The sequence below is a fragment of the Betta splendens genome, chromosome 5 (genome assembly GCF_900634795.4).
Source record: "Betta splendens chromosome 5, fBetSpl5.4, whole genome shotgun sequence".
In the NCBI taxonomy this organism is placed as follows: domain Eukaryota; kingdom Metazoa; phylum Chordata; class Actinopteri; order Anabantiformes; family Osphronemidae; genus Betta; species Betta splendens.
The window spans coordinates 15,542,629-15,560,157 of NC_040885.2; the positions used below are offsets into that span (position 1 = coordinate 15,542,629).

General features: G+C 46.7%; 2 protein-coding genes across 3 annotated transcripts; both read left to right on the top strand.

Moving 5' to 3' along the window:
• The first annotated feature begins 158 nt into the window (after positions 1-158).
• On the top strand, positions 159-3,634 carry gpd1b (glycerol-3-phosphate dehydrogenase 1b). Its single transcript, XM_029152124.3, has 8 exons — positions 159-311; positions 1,266-1,443; positions 1,533-1,673; positions 1,758-1,896; positions 2,079-2,191; positions 2,428-2,664; positions 2,765-2,871; positions 3,178-3,634. Exons 1-8 carry the CDS (start codon positions 268-270, stop codon positions 3,272-3,274), a joined length of 1,056 nt encoding a protein of 351 aa, XP_029007957.1. The 5' UTR covers positions 159-267; the 3' UTR covers positions 3,275-3,634.
• Positions 3,635-5,159: 1,525 nt separating this feature from the next.
• On the top strand, positions 5,160-17,514 carry cers5 (ceramide synthase 5). Of its 2 annotated transcripts, XM_041070736.2 has the most exons (11): positions 5,160-5,456; positions 10,597-10,702; positions 10,824-10,954; positions 11,070-11,127; positions 11,227-11,277; positions 11,926-12,018; positions 13,271-13,399; positions 13,799-13,905; positions 14,806-14,962; positions 15,478-15,623; positions 16,613-16,752. In XM_041070736.2, the coding sequence occupies exons 1-10, from the start codon at positions 5,284-5,286 to the stop codon at positions 15,595-15,597; spliced, it is 1,125 nt and encodes a 374-aa protein (XP_040926670.1). In that variant the 5' UTR covers positions 5,160-5,283; the 3' UTR covers positions 15,598-15,623; positions 16,613-16,752. The 2 variants fall into 2 exon arrangements, with proteins under 2 accessions (XP_040926670.1, XP_029005772.1); XM_029149939.3 differs by lacking the exon at positions 15,478-15,623 and having other exon boundaries at positions 5,161-5,456; positions 16,613-17,514.
• The last annotated feature ends 15 nt before the right edge of the window (positions 17,515-17,529 follow it).

Consider the following 17,529-nt stretch of genomic DNA (forward strand, 5'->3'; position numbering starts at 1 on the left):
AGTAATTATAGATGTCTGTGGAGCTGCTGTGTCCAGTGACCCTAGACAGACATAGATAATATTGTCCCCTTGATCTATAATAATGAACGTATCCAACAGACCATATTGATCCATGTATGCGTGGAAAGGTAAAGGTCGAGCAGTGAAGCCTTGGGGGGCAGCAGCCCCCCGGGGGGAGGGTGTGACTCCACGGTATAAATACACTCGCTCTCGGCTGCGGCGCGTCTTCGCACCGGCAGCAGCTGCTTGTGGAGGGAGACGCGCACAATGGCAGCGCCGAAGAAAGTCTGTGTAATTGGCTCCGGTAACTGGTGAGTGGGGAGCTTGCATGGGACTGGACGGACTTTGTTGCGCCTCACGGTCCGTCTCGGTCTCTAAATGGGTCGGTGGTGCGCAACAGCGAGTTCAAAGTGACCGCACGGGTCCGTTTGGGAAGGTTTTCTGGAGCCGGAGACCAGAAGACAACTTTGTTTTTAGTGAACGGCGAATAAATGATTCATGAAGTTCAAAACCGTGTCTGCGGGTTTAGAGGACGGCGGCGAGGCGTTTGCTTCGTCTTCTGGGACTCTGACCTTTGAAGGTTCAACTCCACAGAAACTTTAGAAAACAAGCAGCTCCTGCTTTTTTATCATTCGCCGACATTTGTGCCGACTCAGCGTTCGCCTTCCATGACATTTAGACCAGTGAGCGGTGGACGCAGTGCGGCGGTCTGTAACACACACAATTAAAGTAAAGGTCCCGCACTTAAACGGCCATTAACAAAATAAGAGCGTCTCCTGTGTCCATATATTCATTCAAATAATTTAAGTGAAGCTGCATCTTTATGATGCATTTCTTTTAAAAGTTGTCTGGAAAAGCCCATGAAATATTGGAATTTGAATTTGACTTGACATTTTTCCACTACAGTCGAGACCAACATCGTTTTATAGCAGGTGAGCTCTCGAGTGCATTACTGTCTTTATGCGAGTAATTATTTCATCATGATATTGTAGCTGTTAAATAACCTAGAGCCTAATTTATGGTTCGACCTGCTGTGAAATGTTTATGTGGAAATTCACTAGTAACAGTTTGACATAAGAGAATGAAAAACTTGTCTACCTGGATTATTTGTCAGCTATTGCGAAGCATCATCCACAACCAAAGCCTCATGTTCAGTCCATATGAATCCATCTTTAAGTTCTCAGAGACAATTCATCCATCCCTGGAAACGGCCCCTTTGCTGTCCTGACACTGGAATGATTGCTCTGTTTTCCCCGTTTCTCCAGGGGCTCTGCCATTGCCAAGATTATAGGCGCCAACGCAGCCAAATATGACAAGTTTGACACCACGGTGAACATGTGGGTGTTTGAGGAGATGGTGAACGACCGTAAGCTGACGGAAATCATCAACACAGACCATGAGAATGTCAAATACCTGCCTGGTCACAAGCTGCCCCCCAACGTGGTAGGAAACGGTGTTGTTAGAAAAATGAACGGGTTCAGGTGAGGTTTTAGAAACACCTGGTTCTGGTTCTGGTTCCGTCTCCTCCCCAGCTGGCTGTCCCAGACCTGGCTGAGTCTGTGAAAGGAGCCGACATCCTCATCTTTGTGGTGCCTCACCAGTTCATAGTGAAAGTGTGCGACACCATCAAAGGCCACATCAAGCAGGATGCTGTGGGGATGTCCCTCATCAAGGTGACTCATCACCTCCTCGTCGCCGCCATGAAATGCGAAGCCACCCGTTCCCTCCCGTTTCACCGTGCTCATGGTTCTGTACAGGGTGTGGACGCGGGTCCGGAGGGTCTGAAGCTGATCTCCGAGGTGATTCGAGAAAAACTGGGCATCGTTATGACGGTCCTCATGGGGGCAAACATCGCCAACGAGGTCGCCGACGAGAAGTTCTGCGAAACAACCATCGGTATAAATCACTGTTGAAGACTCAGATTCATCGTGTGGTTAGTTAAATATCAAGGGTGCAGAAAGCCTTTTATTGTCATGACTTAGACATTTATTTGAATAGTCTTTAAGCAACAATGTTTTTCTGCATTCATTGCAGTTGTATAGAGAAGGTATTGAGGTGTTTGTTGTGTTTGGACCCAGGCTGCACAGATAAAGCGCTCGGGTCTGTGCTGAAGGAGCTCATGCAGACCACCAACTTCCGCGTGACTGTGGTGAATGAGTCTGATGTTGTGGAGATCTGTGGAGCGCTCAAGGTCAGATTTTGTCCTCCACTTAAAACACTGATTGGTTCGCATCCGTGCACTTCTTCCTGTCTGAACAATAAATAGCCTGGTGAGAGTGTGGGTGTGTGTGTGCGTGCGTGCGTGCGTGTGTGCTTCAAAGACACTAAATGGATCCCCCAGAGTCTCTCACAGATGTCAGATGAACCCTAATATGTGAAATGCTCAGTCCGATGCCTTGCAGCGTCTCCTCTTTATTGCCGCGACAGAACATTGTCGCAGTAGGTGCTGGTTTCTGTGACGGCCTGGGCTTCGGAGACAACACCAAAGCAGCGGTGATTCGCCTCGGCCTGATGGAGATGATTGCCTTCGCCAAGGTCTTCTGCACAAACTGCCCCGTGTCCCCCGCCACCTTCCTGGAGAGCTGCGGGGTCGCCGACCTCATCACCACCTGCTACGGCGGCCGCAACCGCCGCATCGGAGAGGCGTTCGCCAAAACAGGCAAAGTAAAGAGCAGCTTGTGTCTCTCGCCGTGCTCCTCGTCCACTGTCTGTGTCACTGCCTGTGAAACCAGAGTGATGTAACAACGGGCATCTCTCCGCTCAGAGCATTGAGCAGCTGGAGAAGGAGCTGCTGAACGGTCAGAAGCTCCAGGGCCCAGCGACTGCAACGGAGGTTCACCAGGTTTTGAAACAGAAAAACATGGTGGAAAAGTAAGTTTGTCTCTGAATTTACTGGCAACTTTAGTCAAAAATGGCTCGATTGGAAATAAATGATAATAAATGCTTATTACACCTTAATGCAGCTTAATAATAATAATAATAATAATAATTATCATCATCTTCTTCTTCTTCTTTTTCTTTTTCTTTTTCTTTTTCTTTTTCTTTTTCTTCTTCTTCTTCTTCTTCTTCTTCTTCTTCTTCTTCTTCTTCTTCTTCTTCTTCTTCTTCTTCTTCTTCTTCTTCTTCTTCTTTCTTCTTCTTCTTCTTCTTCTTCTTCTTCTTCTTTGGCCTCTCCAGGTTTCCCCTGTTCACTGCTGTCTACCAGATCTGCTTCAACAGCCACCCGGTCACAGAGTTCATCAAGTGTTTGCAGAACCACCCAGAGCACATTTAAAAACTGCTATGAAGAATGATGAGTGGCTGAAAGTTGGGACAGGACTTTACACTAACCAAGGATTTTAAAGGCGGCAGCAGACAGCAAGACCTGCATCTTATCTTTATTTCCTGTTTCCCTCCGTGAGCCGCTGGTGTTACAGAACCGATAGAAGCAAAACTTCGGTCGCACATCAAACACAGCTGCACAAATGAACCGAGTCTTAAACATCTGAAGAATTAGCGAATTTCTCTGCTGCACATAACAATAATAATCTAACCTTTGACCTTAAGAAATGTCAAGTCACAACTTCTCCCTCCGTCCATCTGAAAATGTAACAGACTAGATTTATTTTTGGAATAAATGATTCAGCTCGTTTTACTTTTGTGTGAGTTTCCGTTTAGGGTTTTAGTTTGAACTTCGCTCGTGTCTCTCTTGCAGGACGCACACACTCTGTGTAACCGGACCTGAACTCAGACCCGGCTGCCACTCTAAACGCTTCACCTTTACCATTTTCCGGAGCGTCCACTCCGGCCTTTCTTCAAGTTCACGACCTGCTGCTGTCACGCGCCGTTCACAGTGAATCGCTGCTTAGCGTTGATTCGTTGCGAACGTCAGTGTTCTGTCAATCACGCGTTTCATCCCCGTGCATGACTTTTCATGTCTATAAGTTTATTTCCTCACGCGTTGTGAGAGCCTAAACTCAGGATTTGCCTTGTTTAAAATAAGATTCACTTGCTGAAATCCCTCACATAGTTATCGAGTCTCCGGCCCTGTGAGATTTCTAAAAATAACACCGTCGGTGAGGGCCCGTGTCCATCTATAATTAGACGGTGGAGACGCTGCAGCTGCCTCATCCCTGCTTAACTGTACAGATGGGAGGATGCCCTTTTAGTTGAAACCCCACCTCATTGTGCTGCCATTGATATCGTTAGGTGACACATGTCACACTTTGTGGGGGGGTGTTTGTCTAAATAGAGAAATGCACTTTTAGTGGAGTGATGTGTGTGTACAAATATTAAATAGTCTGCACTTGAGTAGGTTAAGATGTTGCATAATACAGTATGTCTTGGAATATTTCTATTTGTAATACACCCACTGGCCACTTGGGTGCGCCATCACACCGACCGCAAGCCCCTCACTCACCGTCAGCTTTTTATTTAAGTTATTTTAAAGATGACTGAGTGAAAGCTTCTAAAATGTCACAACGCACAACGACACACGTGGGCGGCTGCAGCGTGGCTGTGACTCAGAACCAGAAGACGGATGGATGTCACACACGGGCATGGTCCCCGCTGTGGGAGGAGGGACTCGCTTCACTTCCTCAATCCAGTCCGCTTCTCGGGGCGGCAGGGGCGTGTCAAGTTGCCATGCGCACGGAGCAACGCACAGGAAGACGAGTTGTTTTGCGTTCATAATTAAAAGAGGATACTTGGCACCAGGAGGAAAGCAACACCCAGCGGTTTCTTTTGGCTCAGGCTCAAGTGGATGCTGGCGCTGTATTTTTAGTTTTGGAAGTCAAGCAGTCAAAACAAATAGGGCAACTCTAATCAAAAGCAACTATCCTAATCACTAAGAAGAGAGCTGTTTGTGTTTCCAGTTCCAGCTAATTGATTCCTTATAGGAGCCACATAAACTCAGTCATCTTAAATGAGTCATAAACTCAATCATGCCCAACCTTTTTCTGTTGTGTTTTTTTTTACACAAGTCAGTAACATTAAATCTATTTAGTGTTCGTATATTTGTATATTTGTATCCAAGGGCTCATAAAGGTAAATGAAGATGAACCATTACTGTTACCTGTGAACTACAAGCACGCTCTCTACACGAAGACAGGCGGCAACGTTTACTTTGAAAACCCGAGCCGGAAGTGCTTCTCATCCCGTCCGACCTGACGGCGACGTCGCGTAGAGCGAGTCATTCAAGTATCACAGGGGGAAGGAGAGGCGACCGACAACTTCCACACGCTCCCTCCGTCGGCTTCGAACGACTTCTGTTCCGACCGTGCGGCGACGCGGACCCCGCGAAACATGGCTTCGCTCTCAGCCTGGTTCTGGAACGAGAGGTTCTGGCTGCCGCACAACGTGACCTGGGCGGATCTGGCGGACCCAGCGCCCGGGGTGGAGTATCCCAAAGCCGGACACTTGTTAGCAGCGCTGCCGATCGCTCTGGGGATCTTCGCCGTCAGGATACTTTTTGAACGGTTCGTATTTGCCGCTCGCGGCGGACACAAGTGGCAGGAAAGTGTGTAGAAGTACTTTTAGCCGCTTTGTTGGACTGATGGGTCCAGACGCCGCCCGTTACCTCCGGGCTTTGGCCGCGGCATCCTAGCTGTTATTTGGACTTGACTCACACGCGTCGATGACCTTTGAACCCCACGACCCGCGCGCGTTCCCGGGCAGCGCGTGCCGCTTCGCGGAGCGCGTGTCGCTCCGCTGTTTGTTTGTGTCTGTTTACGTGTCCCCCGTTGCCCTTCAGCGGTGCGTACATGCGTGCTAGGGTGTGTTTCCACCGCCCCCCCCCCCCCCCCCCCCCCCCCCCCCCGCTGCGAGGCTGAACATCCCCGGTCATGTCATCCTTCCGGCTCCGCGTGAAGGTTGGACCGCTCACAATGCGAGGACATCGGGCTACATGCGCTCACGCAGCACGCACGCACGGATGCGAGGCCCTGGTAGGAGATCAGATTCTGCCAAACCTGATCAGTGGGTTTTTTTTTCCTTGTCAGTCATAACTGGCCGCAGCTGCATAGTTTACACGTGGAAGTTATCTCACTGCGCCGAATCTCTTCCTCAAATAAAGATAAGGCACATTCAAGTTTACTATTAATGTGAGAGCGATAAGAGGAAAATGTAAGAATCCGGCGTTGGGCAATTTGTGGGTTTCTGTCCCAGGTTTGTTGCCTGTGTGTTTGGACAGGTTCAGCTCAACAACAGCAGGCTTTGCAGAATGAGCAGTGATCTGGAGAAATAATTGCCGATCATTTGCTCTTATAAATGGCCTTTTTCACTGTGGCTACAGGAAAACCACAATCCCTCATTCATTGGGCAAAAGTAGCAGCAGTCGGTCGCACGCGGTGGTTTCCCTGATCTCAACGTTCTGCTTTGTTCAGAATTTTTATACAATGAGATCAGGTCACGCGTCGATGGAAGTTTTTCTTTTTCTTTCTATACTTAGTTTTAATTTCACGTTTACGATCCTGAACAACCTGTCATGTAAGTCTGCGTCTACACCTCAGCAGGCGTTAGAGGCCGCGCCATCAACAAACCCTAGACTTTCACTACGCAGACTGATGATTATTGCCTCACAATGTTACTGCAGCACCGGCCGGAGGTGTTTTGCAGTAGTTCTGTATATCAGTAGTGGTGTTAAATAAGAGAAAGCACAACATACACCGCTGTAGTCGAACCAAAGGATGAGGTCTACAGACACCTTCCTAATATTGATGCTGATCTGTAGTTACATGACATTAACCATTATATTACATGCATCTGAGTAACTTCATGCATGATTTGTTACTTATTTGACTCACTAGTAATTCAGACCTGAATGTTTAGCTGTAGTGATGTTTAAATTACACGTTAACTGATCTTACCAGATCAACTGCATTTGATATTGTCAATATAGTGCCTGTTGCAGTGTCCTATTCAGGACAGGTACTGTCAGTTGTGTTTCTATTGTTAGGCAACTGTTTGGCTTTAAAGGGTTCTTTGATGAAGGTTCACGTGATAAAAAGTAAATATGAAGATCCCATGAGTCATCATTACCCAGTGTGTAATCTAACACATCCCTAAAGTTGTCTGACAACAACCAGGAGTATGTGCCTGGATTGTTAGACATCATAAATAGAGGTGCACCGGTCTATGGAGTCATAAATGTAACAGTATATCTGGATTATGCCTGAACTCTAGTCCCACAACAGCATGTTTTAGATGTGATACCCGCAGAGCGCGGTTCAGACTTTGTCACTATAATATACACAAGGTCAAGTGGCTGTAAAAAAGTGTGTTATTCAGATAGTGGAGGCGTCCAGGAGGAGGATAAGATGCACGCGCTGACTGTTGCTAGCGAGAAGCTGCGCCCTCTGAGCCAGAGGGACGTTATCAGAGAGCCGCGACCGGCTCATTCATTTATTCATCAGAGATGTGCTTCACGCTGCAGCATAAGCTCCTGCTCTATATGCAGAGCCTAAACACGGCATGTGCTGTTCAACACGTGCACACGCACACATGCACACACACACACACACACACACACACACACACACACACACACACACACACACACACACACACACACACACACACACACACACACTGTGCTATACACCTGCAGTAACACTGTCTCACACAACCAGACACAAAAGAGGTGCAGCGCGTGTCAAACTGCTTACACATTATTCTACACACTTATACATTATTTTTCCACTTCGTGTGTCCATCACATATTCATTATATTTGAATGTCAGTTCGGTCAGTTTATCTTATGTAATTTGCATTTGTTTAAAGCCCAAACCAGGTATAGTTTCAGTTCCTGAATTGATGCTTCTGATAACGTTTTCTTTTGAAGCATTTACTTAATTAGAAGCCATTTGATTGTTTAGTTGTCGTGGCAAAGGGTCACTGGCACATTATACCTGCATCATACTGTCTGTCAGTTTGTCGTTTTGTTGTCGTTGTTGATGTTGCTTGTGTTCCCAGGTGTTTCGGTGCTTCATATTTTCCATTAGAAAGCTTTGACCTTCTCTCCTATTTCAGGTTTCGCACGTTTCTCATGAATGGAACCAGTTTTGTTATCTTGTCTTTCACCCGCTGAACATTTCAGATAGCTTCAATACGTGATAAGATGAGATGAATTAGCTCAGTGAGACGGGAGGAGAGGCTGCGGGTTCGGCGGAAGCTTGAGAGCGGATGAGCGGAGGCGGCGCTTGTGCGTGTGATCCTAAGACGTGGCTGCAGGATTCGCCTTCTACCTGCAGGCGCTTCCTTCCTCTGACTAATGTGACAGCTGTCCTCGGCCCAAACAGCCCCCTCCCTCCTGGGACCAGTTTCTTCTTGTTTGATCACAATCACCGCTCTGCCGTTGGCAGCCACTTTGTAGCTCTCAGCATTTTAAGCCGCGTCAGGAGTTGGAGCACAGGCGCATGAGGGGCGTGAGCGGGCAGACTCTGGCCTGGTGCCATCTGTGGAAGCACTACCAGGTAGTGTGTGTGGCAGGGGAAGTGGAAGCGAGGGGTAAAGCGGTCGTCTGTGTGCTGTCTGCACAGTCTGCCATGGTTTGCCCTGCGCCACATCTGCTCTGGGACCCCTCTGTGAAACTACCAGACAGCCCAAGGCCTCAGCTCCAGCCACAGCTGAGCCCGTCCCTCAGCCGGGACCTGGTCACTCCACGAAGGCGTCCACGGGGGCGTCCACGGGGGCGTCCACGGGGGCGTCCACGGGGGCGTCCACGGGGGCGTCCACGGAGGCGTCCACGGAGGCGTCCACGGAGGCGTCCACGGCCAGCCTGCGTCTCACCAACGGGTTCTGTTCGGGTGCTGACAGGTTTTTTTTTGTTGTTGGCCATAAATAGATCAACACACTGTGCGCACTCTTCCCCTCGCGCTGCGGCCGGTTTCCAATCATCGCGACAGGCTCAGACTCGTGTGGGATGTTTGTGCCGATTCATCCTCCTGTCGGCCATGCATTGAAGAGGCCTGTGCTCTCAGGAGGAGCTCTGTCTGCGCCGCGGCGTCGAGCCGTGAACGCGCTTCGCTGCTGCTCGTTAAATGCGTTTTATTCTCCAGTTCCACTCAACCCATAAAACGTGGATTGCCTTGAGTAATGTTTAACAACATTACACAAGCGGACCTCCTGTCGATCTTCTCTGCGCAGCCTGTGTGATGTTTGTGTTTTTGCACCTTTGCTGCCCCAGACTCAACAACTATGTGGCCGTCTGTTTAAAGCTGCTGTGAAAGCGGTTCAAGTCAACCTGCTCCAGAACCCACTGGTTCCTGCTCGCTGGGAGCGGATGGTACCGAGTCACTGCATACCTGTCATTGCTGTGAACTGGTGAGCGCCTTGTGGGGAGACGGCTCCAAACGGAGCAGGACAACAAATGTCACGTCTTCTTGGTCTTTGTGCCGAGTGTCACATTCTGCTCGAGACAAGAGAGTTCATATCATACAGTGTTTTGTTCTGCTTCGTTGCTGCTGAGCTGATACCAGAGGAAACTGATTGTATTGTGCAGATTAGAGGAACACTAGGTCACAAGTCTCTATTGCATCAGTTTCTGCCCGAGCCCTGTGCTTTTGTCTTACGGTGTCGTCTCTGGCAGTTTCTCATGCGTTCTGTGATATATTCAGCTCTGGTTCATTCAGTGGAGACCGGGGCTGAGAATGCCCACGCTGGATGGCGTCTCCTCTGACATGTTGACTGAACTGAGGGCCGATGATGTTCGTGAAGCTGTAAAGGGTCACAGAAAAATTCCGTAGATTCCTTCTCTGAGTCCACATTTAAACAAGCTGCATTTTAAATAGGAGGATTTTGTTCTCCACAGTAACACGTGTTAGAACCTGGTTGCCATCTGTTCATGAGTCGTCCACTCACCAGTCATGCTTGTGTGGAACACTGTGTTCCTGCCAGAACACCACAGAGGAACCTAGCTGCTCTCCAATAGAACATCTCTGTGTGGCTGATGTTCCTAAACCTTCAAGCTGCTGTCGGGGAGCAGCTCGGTTTCATGATGCTGAGCAGCCGGCGCTCAGGTAGCCGTAGGCTGATAATTAATGAATGACTTCAGGGAATTCCTGTGTTTTAAGTAAGTGTTGAGCCTGAGGTTAAAGGCAAGAGCATCAGATTTCCTATTGTGAAAGTCCTGCTTGAAAGCGTAAAAGGCAGAAATCAGTGCTGGAAACCGGCTTTGATGCTATATTATGTATATGTTGTGTCGTTTGAACCAGAAAAACCCGCTTGGAGAGAAAGATCCAAACTGATCCCCTTTAGAGGTCAGAGGTCATGTCAGCCAAATGATCCGACATTACAGCAGATCAACATTCTCCTCGCAGCTGAACATGACAGTTCATCCTCGATGCAGAGCAGAACTACGCTGAAGGAGGACAAGGTCATAATGTTCCCATAATGAAGAAGACCTCCCACAACCCCCGGGGATTCTCAGAAACTCCCCTTCAGCACGTTTGTGCTTCATTACTAATAGTTTGCTTGTCAGGCGAATGCAGCCGTTCAGGCAGGAAACGTGACGCACACACTCTTCGCCACGAGGAACTGTCTCATGCACTTCATTCATACGTGTGTTTGCACTTATGACTTGCTCTGAAATGCGTTTCCCGCTTCTCGACCCTGACGCAGGTTTATTGCCGGCCCCTGCGCTCGCATTCTCCACATTCAGTCCGGCGTTGGAAGAAGAGCTCAGTCTAATGCAGTGCTGGAGAAAGTGTTTACATCCATCACAAAGGTTGGACGGCTACTCTCCTCTGTCATTTATTACATTATAAATAGCCATTTCACGGTGACACATATAGTATAATAATAATAATGTGTGTGGTTATAAGCGAGCCGTCTTTCATTTCCTACAGAACCCAGACTCTCGCCATCTGGACGGCTTGTCCAAACAGCTGGACTGGGAGGTGCGAAAGGTCCAGCGTTGGTTCAGACAACGCAGGAACCAAGATAAACCCAGCACGCACACCAAGTTCTGCGAGAGCATGTAGGTTCACGGCCGCTGGGGTCACTTCTTCTTCTGCCGGGGTCATTGCACAGCGGGTGTGTTTTTTTTTTATTGAATTCGCTTTAACATCTAGTCCTTTTTCTTTTTTGTCCAGGTGGAGATTTACATTTTATTTCTACATATTTATCTATGGAATGTGCTTTCTGTGGCAGGTGAGCACCTCCGGTTTATTACTTTGCTAGTAATGTTTTAAATGTCTTTTAATAAGATTATTGATTGTTCACTCAACTGTTCCACTGTGGTTTTTTCAGTCCCCCTGGCTGTGGGACACGCGGCATTGCTGGTACGGTTACCCCTATCAGGTGAGATGCAGCTCCGTCGCCTGTCTATTGATTCTCTGCTGCAGCCCCAGGAACTTTGGCTGATAGGCGTCAATAGTGTCAAGAGCTGAACACTTCCTCCAGGGCTGTTGGGTTAGAAGTCAGAATCAGTCATTTGGGGCTTGTGAAAAATCACTGCTGCGGTGGTGTTTGATTTTGTGTAAGCCTGAAAGCATTCCTGAGTTAGCACTGCTAGCTTTAGTACATTCACATTATCTGATGATGACATAAAACAGCCATGTTTATTGAAACTGTCATTATTATTATTATTATTATTATTATTATTATTATTATTATTATTATTAGTAGTAGTAGTAGTAGTAGTAGTAGTAGTAGTAGTACTGGTAGTAGTATTATCATGCATTATATTTGGTCTGCTTTTTCTGCCGATTTTAGTTGAAACAACTAAGATTTGAACCCTAAACACCACAAGATGCTTCCTTCTCAGGCCGATGCATCTACTTTGTAATGTGTGTGTTGTGTCGATCTGTAAATTTGTTACACGGCGGATATCGCATGACACGCATCCAGTCCCATCTGTGTTTGACACGCGCCGCAGTGTGTTTCAACAACAAACAGTCTGTGTTGGAGCCGACTCGCTGATGTCGCCTGTCCTCTCTGTCTGTTCAGGTCATTACTTCGGGCCTTTACCACTACTACATGACCCAACTGGCTTTCTACTGGTCGCTCATGTTCTCCCAGTTCATCGACATAAAAAGGAAGGTGAGAGGAACAACACTGGCTCTGTGTCTGTTCGGTCCGACCACACTGGATACCCTGCGACTGCCACTCCCTGTTAAGCATTTGTTAATGGGCTCATTGTTCCTCATTCTGCAGTTACGCAAAATATTTTTTCACCCCAACGCGTTCACACAAATCACTTAGCACGAAAGCTAAACCGCCACGTTACGAGCTCTGGCACTCATATTAATTTCGGGGGGTCGCGTGCTTTTGTTTTGAAGGGAGAGGGCGAGGCCCAGCTGCTGCTGCTTAGTCTGTGAGTGCCTTGTACCTCCAGCACGAGGGCAGACGCCGTCATGTGACTGCAGGACAGAGCAGGCCTAACTCTATTAGAATGACACGAATTCCACAGAGTAGCAGCGTGTTGGAGCTGGAGCTGGAGCTGGCTACAGACACTCGCCTTTAATGTTTCACGTGTTTTGTAGAAGCAGATGTCTGGAATGTGATGCTGCAGAAGTGGGTCAGTGGTAATTCGTTTAACTCTGGGAGCTCAGCTGGCCGGATTTCACAGCCTTTAAATGCTTTCATTAATACAGCCGATATGACGCCTATAGGATGAACTGTGTGGGCCTATGGAGCTGACGGCCGCTCTCCCTGCGTCACCTTCGCTCTCAGTCTCACTGGAAGCAGCGGTGGCTTAAACAATTCAACTGGTTAACAGAGAAAAGTGTAGAAGAGGACTTGACTGCAGCTTATAATGTTCATGTGTGTCTCCTCTTTGCCCAACGATGGCCTTCGCTCAGTCGTGAGTCAGGCTTTAGCTCGCTCTTAGTCTGTTTCCTGGATGAGTGAACACCGTGTTAAGAAGTGATGGTGATGAAATTCCATATTCATTGGCAGATTCGTTCCTGCTGCTACGAAGCGTAGCTTCTCCCGAGGCCTATTAACGCACAGCAGTAGCTGCATTTCTGTTTCTACATCACATGACGGCTGAGCCACGGGTAAACACGTCTGTCGTTACTGATGACATGACGGGTGCGGCTAAGCGACGACGTGAAGCAGCAGTTTATTGCCTTCGTGGTGACTAAACAAACATGATGCTCCGACCTGAAACCAATCAAGTGTCACGTAGCAGTCGCATCCACTTTATTTCAGTTGTGCCTTATTAACTGAAAGAAGGGGAATCGTCCATGAATCGTCCACGGAGCTACGCCTCATAATACACAGTGCAACTCAAAGGATCCAGCGACGCGTGTACACGGCGGTGACCTTCTCCCTCCTGTGTTAACTGCAGGACTTTCTCATCATGTTCGTCCATCACCTGGCTGCAGTCGGCCTCCTCAGCTTTTCCTACGCCAACAACATGGCGCGAGTCGGGAGCCTGGTGCTGTTTGTCCACGATACGTCCGACTTCCTGCTCGAGGTAACGTGATGTGTGCTGTTGTGTAGTGCATGCGTTCATTGTGGCTCTATTTGTTGTTGTATGTGATGTGATGAGCTCAACCTGTAATAATTGGTTATTACTTATTTAGTATATTCTGCAATAAAAATGAGACTGAAGTCTGATAATTGCAGGCTCAGCTTTTACATAACGTAGTTTCCTTTTTAGTTATTTATTGTTCAGGAGCCTTTTTTGCTTCACTTTTGATGGTTTCTGAAACAATGGAGCTGGATCGTGTTTGTTCCACGGTGGTTCAAGTCAGTTCCGCCTGAACCGCGTCCAAGTTCAAGCTCAGGAGTGATCAGCTCCATACGTGTTGGTAGATGTTCACTTTGCAAAGCTTATGGTAACGTTTGATTTCCGTGTTTGCCTCTTCAACAGGCGGCCAAACTGGCCAACTACGCCAAGTACCAGCGCCTGTGCGACTTCCTCTTCATTGTGTTCGGTGCCGTGTTCATCATCACCCGACTTGTCATTTTTCCAGTATGGTGAGTCCCACAGGATGTGACACCTGCAGCTTCAGTGCTAATATGGTCCCTGCTGCTTCATAACGAGCGGTCTCATGTTCGAATACATGCAAATATTTTTACGGTGGGTTTTTCTGATAAAGCGATTTGTTTATCTTCTTTGGAAGAATTAAATGTTTATTGTTTTTAAGATTTTTTTGAATAATATTATAATATAGCTTTGGCTTTAGTCGCGGCTGGAAATGTCTGAGCTTTTGTTTTCTAAACAGCTGCTTATGTAGTCAGGCGTCTTAGATAACTTAAACTTTAATCCATATTTTTCATCCTTTTTATTAACTGTGATCAGAAACGCACAGCCTTCTACTTTTCATTCCTATTTCAAGACTCTCACATTCAGATTTGACCCCGGAGCACTGCTGAGATCGTCAGCAGCGCTTGGGCTCAGGGAGATGAACAGGTGGCAACCTGACAGAGACCTGGATGTTGGAGCTCTGCCTCCAGAGTCACAGACAATAGGGAACCTATCATTTCAGAAAGTAACCCGAGCAGCTATATTCAGTGTCTTGATGTGGATGAGTGATAAAGCTAGTGTTGCCGTGCACTTCTCTGCGCTGAAATCCATACCTGGTCCGGGAGACTTGGGTCTGCTGACAGCCGCCTGTCACTCAGCTGGATTTAAAGCAAGACGCTACCTCACCGGCCGTTCACCTAACGTTACAGCGGATCTGAGCCATTGTCGGCGTCCAAATCAGAATTGAATCTCCACTTACACTGGGCTTAATTAGATGAGTGCTGGTTAATGAAACGATTAAAGTCGGGCCTGCCAACTTTGGCCTCTCTCTGGGGATTGAGTGAATTGTGTGGCTACAGCACTAGACAGGTAAATAAATATATGGACCCATTTGCCTCCTTGTCTTTCAGGGTGTTGAATTCCACTATGTTTGAGAGCTGGGACATAGTTGGACCGTTCCCGTCCTGGTGGCTCTTCAACATCCTGCTGCTGATTCTCCAGGTGCTGCATGTCATCTGGTCCTACCTCATAGCTCGTATAGCTATCAAAGCCCTACTGCGCGGCAAGGTAGGTCACTGGGCGCCCGATATAATGTCTATGCTTGTCTTTCTTTGGTAGTAGGATTTTAGACTCAGTCAAACATAAGATGTTTGAATCATCTGAGACGTGTCTGGTACCTTCACCTGCTAGTCCTGGTTCACTCCACCTGACTAAAAACAGAAGCTTCTGCACTGGAACGGCCGCGTGCTGCGTTCAGGAGCTCAGACTTTGTCTAAAGACTTTAAAAACATTTCACATGACTTAGATCCCTCTTTAATACTACTGACTAAGCAAAGATTAGCAAAAGTTCCAAATCTACTGGCGCCCAAATATTTCCTCCAAAACATTTGATTCTGAACTGAATTCGTTATAGATAATTGGGCTTTTACTACACAAGCAGTGAAAGAAAATAAACGGTCGTAACAAGGCATCTGTCTGCGATCACACAATGTTTATTACAACACCAGTGCTAGTTTGGGGATTAATTTGCTGCGTCCTCACTTTTTCCACTCTGTCTGTGACCCTGTCTCATCTCTCTGCAGACGCTGTTTGTTTCCTCTCCCTCTGGAATGAGAGAGAGCGGTCCTGTCTTTCTGTCTCTCTGTCCACTGAGCCCTTCCCCACTGCTCTCTCGCTTCTCCCCATTCGCTCTATCTGCTTGACAACCGTACCTTCTCTGTTTTTGCCTGTAAGTTTCTGCTCACTTTCTCTCTTCTGATTTCTTTCACGCACCATTTTTTTTAAAATATCCGTCCCAATCAAACCCTCCGATTATCCAGTATAGTTTCTGTGCATGTTAGTAGGAATTTGTCCCAAAGACAAAGACAAAGGGACACTTACTGAGTCAGCAGAAAGAGCAGTTTCTAGTGATGAGTAATGTGGCAATAGGGTCGTGAATGTCAGGTATGTGCAACTGTTTCTCATTAGTCTGGAGTGTGTTGAAACTGTCCCACACCACCACCCTGTGGTTATGATGAACCAGGTAATGTGGCACCATTAACGCTTTCACGTATTTGTAGTAGTAACACAGTAAACGTTTCAGTATGAGGCTGCACCCGCTGTTTATCTAAGCAGTTTTATTCAGTAGTTTCTCTATTCAGAATTTAGTTACTCTATTCAGAGTAGTGTCTTGAATTGAATTTCTCTACATGATAAACAGTTGTAATAATGTTTTTGCTCCAAGTTTAAAATTAGCGACAGAACAGAAGCATAAACTGGATCTATGTTCCCTCCTGGGGCTTTTTAAATTTTTACCCAGGTCCTAATTAAATTCTTCGACTGGTCGGCCTCTCTGCTCATAGGGGAGAGAAAATATTCGGCACTATTAATGTTCGATTGTGAGAAAAATGAGCTTGATGATAAATATTTTCCTCCGCGGTCACTTTGGTATTAAATGATCACGGATCAGCTGAGCTTATAAACTTGACCATGCACTTCACACTCTGGTGGAGTCGTATTAAATCTCCTGTTTAGTTAAAAATCTAAGTCTATATCAATTACTTCCCGATATTATTGAATTATTTTTTTTTTCAATTATAGAAACTAAAAGATTGTACTAAAAGCTAATTTAGTTAATTAGTTTGTTAATTTAATTATAATGACTAACCATTCATTTGTAGCTGTTCTGCTGGTTTTTATCAATGTTAAAAATCATTCTCTGTATTTCCTGTGTACCAGGTGTGCAATGACGTCCGCAGTGACATTGAGAGCAGCTCGGAAGAGGAGACCAACACGCCCACAGAAGGCCTCAAGACTCCTCACTCTCCCAGAGGAGAGAACGGCACTAACGGCCACTGTGCTGCTGCCAAAGGCCAGGCACAAAACCACAGCAGCTGGTGACATGCAACCTGAACTTGGGAGCCTCCTGCAGTTCTCATCTGAGAATCTGAGAACTTTTGTTTGTCTTATGACATTCCTCTGTTGTGCAAGGCTCACGCCCATGTTCACGATCACATTTTACACTGACAGTGAGCATGCACCGATTTGTATGTTGGTGAGCTCGTAGTGGCTCTGCAGACACAAATATCAGCTTTAAGGAGCCCTGTAAAGACACGTACGACAACTGAACAGCTGATCTGTAAATGCTGAATTACGTGGACATCGGTTGAAGCAAGTGATTTGGATAGCCTTGTTTTTCAAATGTTGGGATTTTTTGTGCAGTTTGCCTGTGGACGTTTGTGTTCATTACCAGTTTTATTGGTGAGATGAACTTGACTATGTGTGTTTCTAATGGTTAATTCACACAGGACAGAAAACCAGCAGCAGGTAATGCACATGAAAACAATTAATGTTATGACTATGGTTTTAGTCGCTCTTAAAATCAAGGCGTCTGCTCTGTGTGTGGCCAGAAGCTCAAAAAGTTGCTGCCTTTTGTGTGTATTTCCTGTCATGTCGTTTTGGCTACCTTGTAACTTTTTTGTTCTGTTTTATTTTTTTATTTACTTCTGAGACCAAATGTTTCTGAAGTTGTATGTCACTGCCCATAGAAGAAACCAGGTATGAGGACAATACTAATGTCTGAAAATATGTTGAGTGCCTTGTAAAAATGTATTTCTGAATATATTCTGTTGAAAAATGTCTCTCTCATTGCTGTA